We start from the raw sequence: 14,472 nt of genomic DNA on the forward strand, positions 1-14,472 counted from the left end.
AACTGATCTTAACTAGGTGTCTTTACTAGACAGACAGTCAGACAGAGCGAGAGAGAGAGGGTGGAGAGAGAGGGGACAGAGAGAGGACGAGAGAGAGGGGGGAGAGAGAGGGGGGGCAGAGAAAGGGGGGAGAGAGAGAGGGGCAGAGAGAGGGGACCGGCAGAGGGGGGAGAGAGGGGGTAGAGAGGGGGAGAGAGAGGAAGAAAGTAAGAAAAATAGCAGTGCACATTTACTTAGACTTGAGTATTTCAACAACTCTTCTCTTCCAACTTGTTAGGCAATCACAGGGGAAGGATGGCCAGCCACACAGGAGGGTGATTTTCACTACGGAGTAGGAGGCCGTGCTGATGGAGATGCATGCTGGCCATTTCGGAGTGAAGCGTATCCTTGGCAAAATAAACCTACGCTTCTTCTGGAGTGGGATTGTCAAGGATGTGGACAGCTGGGCAAATTAAATAACCTTTTGTTTATCAATCACATTCTATTATATCTGACATTGACTGTCATATCAGAGAGCACACAATGTTTCAATGTGCCACGTTGTGCCTAAAGGTCAGTACCTGTCTAGTCTGCCAGAAGTTTGAGAGGGTGAAGACTGTGGCGCCGGAGTTGATGCCCATTAGTTGTTTCACCGTGGCACATGATTGGTCAACCCATCAGTTGTTTCACCGTGGCACATGATTGGTCAACCCATCAGTTGTTTCACCGTGGCACATGATTGGTCAACCCATCAGTTGTTTCACCGTGGCACATGATTGGTCAACCCATTAGTTGTTTCACCGTGGCACATGATTGGTCAACCCATCAGTTGTTTCACCGTGGCACATTATTGGTCAACCCATCAGTTGTTTCACCTTGGCGGCAGGGTAGCCTAGTGGTTAGAGCGTTGGACTAGTAACCACAAGGTCGCAAGTTCAAATCCCCGAGCTGACAAGGTACAAATCTGTCGTTCTGCCCCTGAAAATAAGAATTTGTTCTCTGACTTGCCTAGTTAAATAAAGGAAAAATATATATTTTAAAAAGTGGCACATTATTGGTCAACCCATCAGTTGTTTCACCGTGGCACATGATTGGTCAACCCATTAGTTGTTTCACCGTGGCACATGATTGGTCAACCCATCAGTTGTTTCACCGTGGCACAAGTCACATTTTACTAAGTTGTTTTGTGATGGCTGCTTTTATTTGACGACAACAGAGTTCAATATTATAGAAATGTGTTTGTGTGTCAGTATCCTTACACATATGAGAATCTGCATACTGTAGGACACAGATACGGGTGAGAATAAAGTCAACTTCTCTGTAACACTTTAAATGTTTGGGGTGGAACTCATTGTACTCTTCACTAAATCCAGGATTGGCAACAGCTGGTGTCTGACGGTGACCAATCACTTTACCAAGTGGGTTGAGGCAATACCCATTAAGGTCAGTAAAGGAAGAGAACGTGCTTAACTCTCCATTCCCATCTGTAACCCATTAAAAAGGGTGGTAGGAACCAAACCGATTTTTGTTTTGTATGATACCCATCAAGGATGAAACTGGCGAGGCCACCTCCAAGGCGATGATTGACAGACATTTTCAAAACCCACGGTTCTCCTGAGGTCATCTCAAATCACCGAAGTCGTGAACTCTGGTTCAAGGTACGGATGTTATACGTTATTTTCTGTTACCAATGGTTTGTTTTAGTTTTTTTTTTTACAATTCGTTTTTTGTTTTCCATGGTACACAATCATACATATTTCAACATCTTACATTGTCAATAGATATTTCTTTCCTACCCCCTCCTCCAGGTTTGGATGAATGGACCAACCAGACCCTCAAGACCCTCTGTAAAGGCTTTCCTCCTCTTCATCTGAAGAGGAGAGGCGAGAAAGATCGGAGGACCAATATGCGGCGTGGTAAGTGTCCACGGTTCTTTTAATAAGAAATACTTAACATGAACACAACGGATACAAAAACAATAAATGTGAAACGAACGAAAACCGAAACACAGACACGGAAACAAACACCCACAAACACACAGTGAAACCCAGGCTACCTAAGTATGATTCTCAAACAGAGTACTCGTCCTACCGCCGAGTATTCGTCCTATCGCCTGCTGTACGGACGTGAGACCTGCAGATGTTGACTGATGGTCACCAATGCAAAGAAAAAGCTGTATCTCAGACTGGCCAATAAAAAAAATGGAGGCAGAAGAACTCTGCCTAGAAGGTCAGCATCCGGGAGTCGGGATGCCGACCTTGTGATCTGTAAGGTAAGTTTAATGTTTAACTTTAATGTGTCAAGCAGATTACCACTTTTCTTTGCTATTTTCCAAAACGTAGCAACGCTTAAGCCATGGATTTCATGTTGAAATGTTAATTAACAAGGTACCCAAAAAGTAGTTTGAAGTAATATTTCCATATTATTAGCTTATCAAAAGAATGTCACGGAAATCGGCTTTGTTTGCATAGCGGGGATGAAAAGAACATAATTTAGGCTGTAATGATCTCCACAGTTCAACGTATTTGGGTTATCACACCGTTGATATAGCAACAGACGCTAATAGGGGGGGGGGGGGGCAGCGGGACATTATTTGGCATGACAGGCCCCCTGGAGGTAGGTGCCCCGGGGCCCCAGATGAGGTGATCCGGCACTGGTCATAGACATGCTGTGCTTGAATTGGGCCATCCTGGTACACACGGGAGCCGAGTGCCAGGCAGCTCCTAAAATGTTTGACTGCTTGGGTACCAGCACCTGGCTTTAAAAAAAATATGACCAGCACCCAAATTGAAAAATATTTCAGTAAGTGTCGACATCATATAGGAGGATATGTTACTTTCATCACCCTTTACCGCCTCATCAAAACAAGATCAAGTTATTTGCAGGCTTTAATAGATAGAGGTCGAAGGTCGAAACAACACCAGTTCAGCTGAATTTTCTTGCAGCTCAGTTTCCCTGTAAAAAAAAAATGGGAAGTGCCAGGGTGCGGATCTAGTATCTAGTCCACCCTGTCTTACTCATTATGATCCTAAGACCAGCTGTCACACACGGATCTGTTTTTACCTGTCTTTGTGCTAGACCCCCCCCCCCCCCCTGCTATCCCCTGTGTATTTACATATACCTGCATTTTCTGTTTGTCTGTGCCAGTTCGCCTTGTCCCGTCAAGATCTACCAGCATGTTTCTCTGCACTCTAATTTTTTGTCCTGACCCTGATCCGGCCTTCCGTCTTGTACCTGCCTGAATCTGATTTGGATTACGACTCTTTGCCTGCTTTGACGTACCTTTTTGCCTGCCCCTTGTACTATAATAAACTCTGAGACTCGTACTATCCGCCTCCAGTGTCTGCATCTGGGTCTTAGCCTGAGCCAGGTCAGGTCGGAGGTCAACCCGCCCTGTGCAATTGGGTCCTGGACTTGACGGGCCCCCCCCCATGGTGGTGAAGGTGGGAAACAACATCTCCACTTCGCTGATCCTCAGCACTGGAGCCCCAATAGGGTGTGTGTTCAGCCCTCTCCTGTACTCCCTGTTCACCAATGACTGCGTGGCCGTGCTCGCCACCAACTCAATCATCAAGTTTACAGACGACACAACAGTAGCAGGCTTGATCACCAACAATGACGAGGCAGCCTATAGGGAGGAGGTGAGGGCACTCGGAGTGTGTTGTCAGGAATACAACCTCTCACTTAACATCAACAAAACATAGGAGATGATCGTGGGCTTCAGGAAACAGTAGATAGAGCACCCCCCCCCTATCCATATTGACGGAAGGTGGAAAGATTCAAGTTCCTCTGCGTACACATCAAGGACAAACTGAAATGTCCACCCACAACCTCAGGAGGTTGAAGAAATTTGGCTTGTCATCTAAAACCCTCACAAACTTTTACAGATGCACAATTGAAAGCATCCTGTCGGCATCCTGTCGGGCCTGGTACGGCAACTGCCATGCTCTCCAGAAGGTGGTGTGGTCTGCACAACGGATCACCGGGGGCAAACTACCTGCCCTCCAGGACACCTGCAGCATACGATGTCACAGAAAGGCCAAAAAGAGAATCAAGGACAACGACCACCCGAGCCACTGCCTGTTCACACCGCTACCATCCAGAAGGCGAGGTCAGGACAGGTGCATCAAAGCAGGGGACCGAGAGACTGAAAAACAGATTATAGCTCAAGGCCAGACTGTTAAACAGCCACCACTAACATTGAGTGGCTGCTGCCAACATATAGACTTGAAATCAATGGCCACTTTAATAAATGGATCACAAGTCACTTTAACAAGGACACTTTAATTAATAATGTTTACATATCTTACATTACTCATCTCATATGTATAGGCTGTATTTTATACCGTCTATTGCATCTTGCCTATGCCGCTCGGTCAACGCTCATCCATATATTTATTTATATGTACATATTCTTACTCCATCCCTTTAGATGTGTGTGCATTAGGTCGTTGTTGTGAAATTGTTAGATTACTTGTTAGATATTGCTGCACTGTTGGAACTAGAAGCACAAGCATTTCGCTACACTCGCATTAATTAACATCTGCTAACAGTGTGTATGTGACCAATAAAATTTGATTTGATTTGAGGCTCTCTGTGGAGACAATGCCTCTCCTGGGTGATTTCCTGCCCTGTGTGTCCTCTCATGCCTTTCTTACTCTCTAAAACCCAAACCCTAGGCTGTTAAGCCAGAGCATTTTAAAAATGGTGGGAGGCAAGGCGGATGTCTGGATAGATAGTGCCTCTGTAGCTTGGATGTCTGGATGTGAGCCAGCTCGACAGGTAGAGACTAGTCTCCCTCATACTCCATATTCCCATAACTTTTACAGTTAAATCCCCCCCCCCCCCCTCCCCCTTTAAGTATCTGCTAGTGTGCAGACAGTGGCTGAATCAGGTTCACAAAGAGAGAGACTATATGGGCCTGTGCTGTTGCACTATGTTATGTCTGATAGACTGACGTTTCATTGTGCTGAACTCAGGGAAAGAGATAGCAACGTACTGTGAGACAATACAGCTACGGAGAACACCGCGGATTTGGACGGTCAGAACTGAGGTGAGTTTGGGAACCTTGCGGCTGCTGTTTATAATACGAAGGAATACTGAGCCACGAACCAGACGACTTACCCCCTCAGAGTCCTCAGTCAAGAATCAGCATTAATTGATAGCTGTAGATGTCATATGAATTCAGGTGCAATAGGGTGTACAATAAATAAAGCTATATCTTTAATTCTATCGCTACCACCAAAATGTGGTTCTGGCTGTATTTAGACAACAGTAGTTACAGTTGAGAACTCAGCAGTAAAGTTGTTGTTGTTTTGTTGTAGCTTTTTTTTCCAAAGAGGCTACTGTTATTTTTAGTCAAATGTTTAGATCCAAGGACACACGTGAAAACGTTCACTTTCCCTGCCTATCTTATCTCCTGTACTACTTCTTTAGAGAGCATATAAACAGATGCACCCACTGGGTCCATGGACTTACGATTATTATCCTGTCTATGTGGTAGGGGGTAAACAGGGCTTTGTGTATTACTATGCTAATATCCTGTCTATGTGGTAGGGGGTAAACAGGGCTTTGTGTATTACCAGGCTAATATCCTGTCTATGTGGTAGGGGGTAAACAGGGCTTTGTGTATTACCAGGCTAATATCCTGTCTATGTGGTAGGGGGTAAACAGGGCTTACTATGCTAATATCCTGTCTATGTGGTAGGGGGTAAACAGGGCTTTGTGTATTACTATGCTAATATCCTGTCTATGTGGTAGGGTAAACAGGGCTTTGTGTATTACCAGGCTAATATCCTGTATATGGGGTAGGGGGAAAACAGGGCTTTGTGTATTACTATGCTAATATCCTGTCTATGTGGTAGGGTAAACAGGGATTACTATGCTAATATCCTGTCTATGTGGTAGGGTAAACAGGGCTTACTATGCTAATATCCTGTCTATGTGGTAGGGTAAACAGGGCTTTGTGTATTACCAGGCTAATATCCTGTCTATGTGGTAGGGGGAAAACAGGGCTTTGTGTATTACTATGCTAATATCCTGTCTATGTGGTAGGGGGTAAACAGGGCTTTGTGTATTACCAGGCTAATATCCTGTCTATGTGGTAGGGGGAAAACAGGGCTTTGTGTATTACTATGCCAATACGGTAGTCATTGGACTGGTTCTTGGCGCTGTAATTGTCTAACTTTGTAGCAGTGTTTTTAGATACTGACAAAGCCACTGAACGTTTACTTTCATTCACAATCTGATATATCGGTATTGTATGGTATGACTCCAGTCCCAAGTTCAGACACTAAGTTCAGACACCAAGTTCAGACACCAAGTTCAGACACCAAGTTCAGACACCAAGTTCAGACACCAAGTTCAGACACCAAGTTCAGACACCAAGTTCAGACACTAAGTACAGACACCAAGTACAGACACCAAGTACAGACACCAAGTACAGACACCAAGTACAGACACTAAGTACAGACACTAAGTACAGACACTAAGTTCAGACACCAAGTACAGACACCAAGTACAGACACCAAGTACAGACACTAAGTACAGACACTAAGTTCAGACACCAAGTACAGACACCAAGTACAGACACCAAGTACAGACACCAAGTACAGACACTAAGTACAGACACTAAGTTCAGATACTTAGTTCAGACACATCCCAATGGGAACAGAGGTCTAGTTTAGATTTACGTTAGATTGAGTTGTAAACTAACGTTTAATTCAACGTGAAATCAAGGTTAAAAGTTCAAAGTTGGGTGGAAAAAGAGACAAAATGGCCTTACGTTGATGACGTTGACGACTTTACGTTGACGACTTTACGTTGACGACTTTACGTTGACGACTTTACGTTGATGACCTTACGTTGATGACTTTACGTTGACGACTTTACGTTGATGACTTTACGTTGATGACTTTACGTTGACGACGTTGATGACTTTACTTTGATGACTTTATGTTGCTGACTTTACGTTGATGACGTTGATGACTTTACGTTGATGACTTTACGTTGATGATGTTGATGACTTTACGTTGATGACTTTACGTTGACGACTTTACATTGATGACTTTACGTTGATGACTTGACGTTGATGACTTTACGTTGATGACTTCACGTTGACGACTTTACGTTAATGACTTTACGTTGACGACGTTGATGACTTTACTTTGATGACTTTACGTTGATGACTTTACGTTGATTACTTTACATTGATGACGTTGATGACTTTACGTTGATTACTTTACATTGATGACGTTGATGACTTTACGTTGACGACTTTACGTTGACGACTTTACGTTGATGACTTTACGTTGATGACTTTACGTTGACGATGTTGATGACTTTACGTTGATGACTTTACTTTGATGACTTTACGTTGACGACTTTACGTTGATTACCTTACGTTGATGACTTTACGTTGACGACTTTACGTTGATGACTTTACGTTGACGACTTTACGTTGACGATTTTACGTTGATGACTTTACGTTGACGACTTTATGTTGACGACTTTACGTTGACGACTTTACGTTGACGACTTTACGTTGACAACTTTACGTTGATGACTTTAGTTTGACAACTTTACATTGACGACTTTACGTTGACGACTCTACGTTGATGACTTTACGTTGACGACTTTACGTTGACGACTTTACGTTGATGACTTTACGTTGATGACTTTATGTTGACGACTTTACGTTGACGACTTTACGCTGATGACTTTACGTTGATGACCTTACGTTGATGACTTTACGTTGATGACCTTACATTGATGACTTTACCTTGACGACTCTACGTTGATGACTTTACGTTGACGACTTTACGTTGACGACTTTACGCTGATGACTTTACGTTGATGACCTTACGTTGATGACTTTGCGTTGATGACCTTACATTGATGACTTTACGTTGATGACTCTACGTTGATGACTTTACGCTGATGACTTTACGTTGATGACTTTACGTTGACGACTCTACGTTGACGACTTTACGTTGACGACTTTACGTTGACGACTTTACGTTGATGACTTTACGTTGACGACTTTACGTTGACGACTTTACGTTGATGACTTTACGTTGATGACTTTACGTTGATGACTTTACGTTGATGACAGTACGTTGATGACTTTACGTTGATGACCTTACGTTGACGACTTTACGTTGACGACTTTACATTGACGACTTTACGTTGACGACTTTATGTTGACAACTTTACGTTGACGACTCTACGTTGATGACTTTACGTTGACGACTTTACGTTGACGACTTTACGTTGATGACTTTACGTTGACGACTTTACGTTGACGACTTTACGTTGACGACTTTACGTTGATGACTTTACGTTGATGACCGTACGTTGATGACTTTACGTTGATGACCTTACGTTGATGACCTTACGTTGACGACTTTACGTTGACGACTTTACGTTGATGACTTTTAGCAGAAAAACTATCGGTTTTCCACATTGATACCACATCATCATATGGATTTCTGTTGGGGAGAGTTGAAATTACAACCAGTTTTTTGCACAGTGGGATTGTATCTGTTTTGATCCACTTGATTTCTATCATACTGTGCAACGTATTCTTTCAGACTACATAAATGGTTATGTGAAAGTGCTGTCTGGAGTTTGGGCTTGCAAGTCCATTAGTAATCGAAGATCTCTTATGTCTTGAACCTAAAATCTAATTAAGACAAAAAAAAATGGTCTGTTTGGCCATAGATAAGGGACTTATTTTAGCCTTCGTCATGAGTCCAGAATATAAAATCTGTTTTGTTATTTAACCATCTTTGAGCTCCGTCAATGAGAATGAAGCCAATGACATATAGTACCAGTCAAACGTTTGGACATACCTACTCATTCCAGAGTTTCTTTATTTTTAATATTTTCTACACAAGACTTGCCTAAAGCTCCCCCAGTACCAGTTGAAAACATTTATGGAAATACTGTATACAGTGCCTTGCGAAAGTATTCGGCCCCCTTGAACTTTGCGACCTTTTGCCACATTTCAGGCTTCAAACATAAAGATATAAACCTGTACTTTTTTGTGAAGAATCAACAACAAGTGGGACACAATCATGAGGTGGAACGACATTTATTGGATATTTCAAACTTTTTTAACAAATCAAAAACTGAAAAATTGGGCGTGCAAAATTATTCAGCCCCCTTAAGTTAATGCTTTGTAGCACCACCTTTTGCTGCGATTACAGCTGTAAGTCGCTTGGGGTATGTCTCTATCAGTTTTGCACATCGAGAGACTGAAATTTTTTCCATTCCTCCTTGCAAAACTCGAGCTCAGTGAGGTTGGATGGAGAGCATTTGTGAACAGCAGTTTTCAGTTCTTTCCACAGATTCTCGATTGGATTCAGGTCTGGACTTTGACTTGGCCATTCTAACACCTGGATATGTTTATTTTTGAACCATTCCATTGTAGATTTTGCTTTATGTTTTGGATCATTGTCTTGTTGGAAGACAAATCTCCGTCCCAGTCTCAGGTCTTTTGCAGACTCCATCAGGTTTTCTTCCGGAATGGTCCTGTATTTGGCTCCATCCATCTTCCCATCAATTTTAACCATCTTCCCTGTCCCTGCTGAAGAAAAGCAGGCCCAAACCATGATGCTGCCACCACCATGTTTGACAGTGGGGATGGTGTGTTCAGAGGGATGAGCTGTGTTGCTTTCACGCCAAACATAACGTTTTGCATTGTTGCCAAAAAGTTCAATTTTGGTTTCATCTGACCAGATCACCTTCTTCCACATGTTTGGTGTGTCTCCCAGGTGGCTTGTGGCAAACTTTAAACGACACTTTTTATGGATATCTTTAAGAAATGGCTTTCTTCTTGCCACTCTTCCGTAAAGGCCAGATTTGTGCAATATACGGCTGATTGTTGTCCTATGGACAGAGTCTCCCACCTCAGCTGTAGATCTATGCAGTTCATCCAGAGTGATCATGGGCCTATTGGCTGCATCTCTGATCAGTCTTCTCCTTGTTTGAGCTGAAAGTTTAGAGGGACGGCCAGGTCTTGGTAGATTTGCAGTGGTCTGATACTCCTTCCATTTCAATATTATCACTTGCACAGTGCTCCTTGGGATGTTTAAAGCTTGGGAAATCTTTTTGTATCCAAATCCGGCTTTAAACTTCTTCACAACAGTATCTCGGACCTGCCTGGTGTGTTCCTTGTTCTTCATGATGCTCTCTGCGCTTTTAACGGACCTCTGAGACTATCACAGTGCAGGTGCATTTATATGGCGACTTGATTACACACAGGTGGATTGTATTTATCATCATTAGTCATTTAGGTCAACATTGGATCATTCAGAGATCCTCACTGAACTTCTGGAGAGAGTTTGCTGCACTGAAAGTAAAGGGGCTGAATAATTTTGCACGCCCAATTTTTCAGTTTTTGATTTGTTAAAAAAGTTTGAAATATCCAATAAATGTCGTTCCACTTCATGATTGTGTCCCACTTGTTGTTGATTCTTCACAAAATAATACAGTTTTATATATTTATGTTTGAAGCCTGAAATGTGGCAAAAGGTCGCAAAGTTCAAGGGGGGCGAATACTTTCGCAAGGCACTGTATACGGCTTAGTAGAAAAGTTATTTTATATACACACAATCACCTGACCTCAACCCAATTGAGATGGTTTGGGATGAGTTGGACGGCAGAGTGAAGGAAAAGCAGCCAACAAGTGCTCAGCATATGTGGGAACTCCTTCAAGACTGTTAGAAAAGCATTCCAGGTGAAGCTGGTTGAGAGAATGCCAAGAGTTGTCATCAAGGCAAAGGGTGGCTACTTTGAAGAATTTAAACTCTAAAATATATTTTGATATGTTCAGCACTTTCTGGGGGGTTACTACATGATTCCATATGTGTTATTTCATAGTTTTGATGTCTTCACTATTATTCTACAATGTAGAAAATAGTAAAAGTAAAGAAAAACCCTTGAATGAGTAGGGGTGTCCAAATTTTTGACTGGTACTGTACGTGCGATATCTCTGTCAAATCCAGCTACAGTATTTGTTTGCCTTCAGCTCAATGCACTTACCATTTCTACATGTATAAAAACATTTGTTTTAAAAGTGAGAGGAATAGAGGGGCTCGCGCAATTGGCCCAGCGTCGTCCGGGTTACGGGAGGTTTTGGCCGGCAGGGATGTTCTTGTCCCATTGCGTACTAGCGACTCCTGTGGCGGGCCGGCCACAATGCACGCTGACACGGTCGTGTACTGTGTTTCCTCCGACACATTGGTGCTGCTGGCTTCCGGGTTAAGCGGGCATTGTGTCTAGAAGCAGTGCGGATTGGCTGGGTTGTGTTTTGGAGTAAGCATGGCTCTCGACCTTCACCTCTCTCGAATCCGTACGGGAGTTGCAGCGATGGGACAAGACTGTACTACCAATTGGATACCACAACATCGGGGAGAAAAAGGAGTAAAAATAAAAAATTTACATAAAAAAAGGAGAGTAATGAGGAGTTTTCTCTGGGGCAGTATGTACTGTATCTAGCATCTCAGAGTAGGAGTGGGAATCTAGGATCAGGCCCCTACCGTCAATGAATCTGTGATCTAAAATTAAAACTGATCCTAAATCATCCCTCTTCCTCTGAGACGCTTCATACATATGGCTCCTCTACACAAAGACCCATTCACAAAAGCGCCCGGCTAATTGCTTCCGCAGATGCAAAACTCCATTAGCTCATTCTGAGGGAACTTACCCAGCTGTTCACACCCAGCCACACTAGGCCATTTCACAGTTAAATTCCTCTGTTATTAGCTTTTAAATGAGGGGGTTGGGTTGGAAGCTCCAGGCTACCATAAAATGTTTACCCGAAAGATGTAATGTCTCTGTTTACATCCTAAATGGCACCCTATTCTCTAGTTAGTGGACTACTTTTCACCAGAGCTCTATGCACTACATAGGGAATAGGGTGTGATTTGGAACGCATCCTATGACTGTCATTAGAACAGTTGCCAACAAGCAGGGGCAGGGTGAGATCGGCAGTCTGTTACAGTTCCTGGTTGTAAAGCTGTGTTGACTGTGAAGGCCACTTGCAGGTTTCCTCTGTGGATCTTAGTGGGGGAAGGGACTTTCTGGCAACTTTCACATTTGTTATTCAAAAAAATATATATACAGTGGGCTCCAAAATTACTGGCAATGCACAAACAATACTTAAAATAATATAAACAATATAATTATAGAGATGAACTCAAAATACCAACATGTGAGAAATACTGGACTTTATTAATGTTTCAGTGGAACCAACCAAAATCATACAATTATTTAATACAAAATATATTTCACCAAAATCAAGGTTTCATAATTATTGGCACTCGTCATTTAGTACTTAGTGCATCCACCTCTGGCAAGGATAACAGCATGGAGTCTTCTCCTGTAATGTTTGACAAGGTTAAGGAACACATTTGGAGGGATTTTGGACCATTCCTCTATGCAGATCCTTTCAAGATCCTTCACATTCTTGGGTTTGCTCTTATCAACTGCCCTCTTCCACTCAGCCCACAGGTTTTCCATTGGATTGAGGTCTGGCGACTGAGATGGCCATGGCAGAACATTGATTTTGTTGTCACAGAAACATTTCTGTGTGGATTTTGAGGTATGTTTTGGGTCACTGTCTTGTTGGAAAGTCCACATACGGCAACCAGATTGTCAGCCAAAATTGCCTGATACTTGGTGGAATTCATTATGCCATCAATCTTAACCAGTGCCCCTGGACCTCTGGAATTAAAACAGCCCCAAATCATCACTGACCCCCCTCCATATTTCACCGTGGGTATGAGGTGCCCCTGAACCTCTGGAATTAAAACAGCCCCAAAACATCCCTGACCCACCACCATATTTCACCGTGGGTATGAGGTGCCTCTCCTTGTATGCCTCCATGTTTCACCGTGGGTATGAGGTGCCTCTCCTGGTATGCATCTCTGTTTCACCGTGGGTATGAGGTGCCTCTCCTGGTATGCATCTCTGTTTCACCGTGGGTATGAGGTGCTTCTCCTGGTATGCATCTCTGTTTCACCGTGGGTATGAGGTGCCTCTCCTGGTATGCATCTCTGTTTCACCGTGGGTATGAGGTGCCTCTCCTTGTATGCATCTCTGTTTCACCGTGGGTATGAGGTGCCTCTCCTTGTATGCATCTCTGTTTCACCGTGGGTATGAGGTGCCTCTCCTTGTATGCATCTCTGTTTCACCATGGGTATGAGGTGCCTCTCCTTGTATTTCTGTTTCGACGCCAAACATGCCGATGCTGTATCTGACCAAAACGTTACATTTTGGTCTCATCTGACCAGAGCACCTTCTTCCAATCATAACTTAAATGACGTTTGGCAAACTCCAAGCGTTTGCGTCTGTGTCTTGGGGTCATTAAGTGCTTTCTTCCGGCAACCCTTCCAAAGAGCCTGTGGATGTGGAGTTGGTGTCTGATGGTGCTTTTTGAAACCTGGTGACCTCAAGACGCCACCAAGGCCTGCAATTCTTTCACACTGATTCTGGGGGTTTTGTTGCTTCTCTCACGATCCTCCTCCCTATCCTGGGTGGCAAAACAGTTTTCAACTGTTACATATCTTTTAAATGTTTTTATAATTGCCCTGACAGCGCTCAGTGGTATATTCAATCATTTGTGGATCTTCTTGTAGCCATGACCAGATTTATGAAGGTCTACGACCTATCTGTCTCTTTTGAACAGCCAGTTCTTTTGTTTTCTTCATGATGTTGGATGACAGCGGGATATTGCATGTGTGTTACCTCATTTTTATACCTTAGTGAAACAGGAAGTGATGTAATGGCTCAATATAGTTCCTTAATTCCTGGTTTAATGTTGGTAGATGTTATTTACAATAATATTTAAGGGTGCCATTAATTGTGAAATTTTGATTTGGAGGACATTGATTTTTTAATTAAATCAATACATTATTTTGGTTGGTTCCATTGAAACATTAATAAAGTACAGTATTTTTCACATGCTGTTATTTTGAGTTTATCTCTATAATTATATTGTTTATATTTTTTTAAGTATTGTTTGCGCATTGCCAGTAATTTTGGAGCCCACTGTATATATATTTAACCTTTATTTAACTAGGCAAGTCAGTTAAGAAAAAAATGTATTATTTAGAATGACGGCCTACCGAAATGCAAAAGACCTCCTGCGGGGACGAGGGCTGGGATAAAAAACAAAAATAAACATTTAATAAAAAAACACACATCACGACAAGAGAGACACCACAACACTACATAAAGAGAGACCTAAGACAACACTACATAAAGAGAGACCTAAGACAACACTACATAAAGAGAGACCTAAGACAACAACATGGCAAGGCAGCAGCATAGCATGACAGCAATGCCTATTGCATTGCTTCACCTTTCACCTTTGTCCCAGTTTTCTCTGCCATCACAAATCCTCTCTAGACAAAGTTTGGGTCAATTCCATCAAGAAAATGGGAAATTGAATTTCAGTTTACTTCCTGAATGTGTTTCATATATACA

General features: G+C 42.7%; 1 protein-coding gene across 3 annotated transcripts in view; it reads left to right on the forward strand.

Moving 5' to 3' along the window:
- The first annotated feature begins 277 nt into the window (after positions 1-277).
- Positions 278-14,472, forward strand: part of LOC110524871 (ephexin-1) — a 35,722-nt gene continuing 21,527 nt past the window's right edge. Inside the window, exons 1-3 of one of the 3 annotated variants that reach the window (XM_090236430.1) lie at positions 278-1,422; positions 1,529-1,637; positions 1,788-1,895. In XM_090236430.1, the coding sequence (XP_090092556.1) occupies positions 1,886-1,895 (10 nt within the window). In that variant the 5' untranslated portion in view covers positions 278-1,422; positions 1,529-1,637; positions 1,788-1,885. Of the gene's footprint in view, positions 1,423-1,528; positions 1,638-1,787; positions 1,896-4,841; positions 5,033-14,472 lie in introns of those variants that run through there. The other 2 variants (XM_090236429.1, XM_036978917.2) reach the window with 2 other exon arrangements.

This window comes from Oncorhynchus mykiss, chromosome 5 (assembly GCF_057628025.1).
Source record: "Oncorhynchus mykiss isolate SJ-2025 chromosome 5, ASM5762802v1, whole genome shotgun sequence".
Lineage (NCBI taxonomy): Eukaryota > Metazoa > Chordata > Actinopteri > Salmoniformes > Salmonidae > Oncorhynchus > Oncorhynchus mykiss.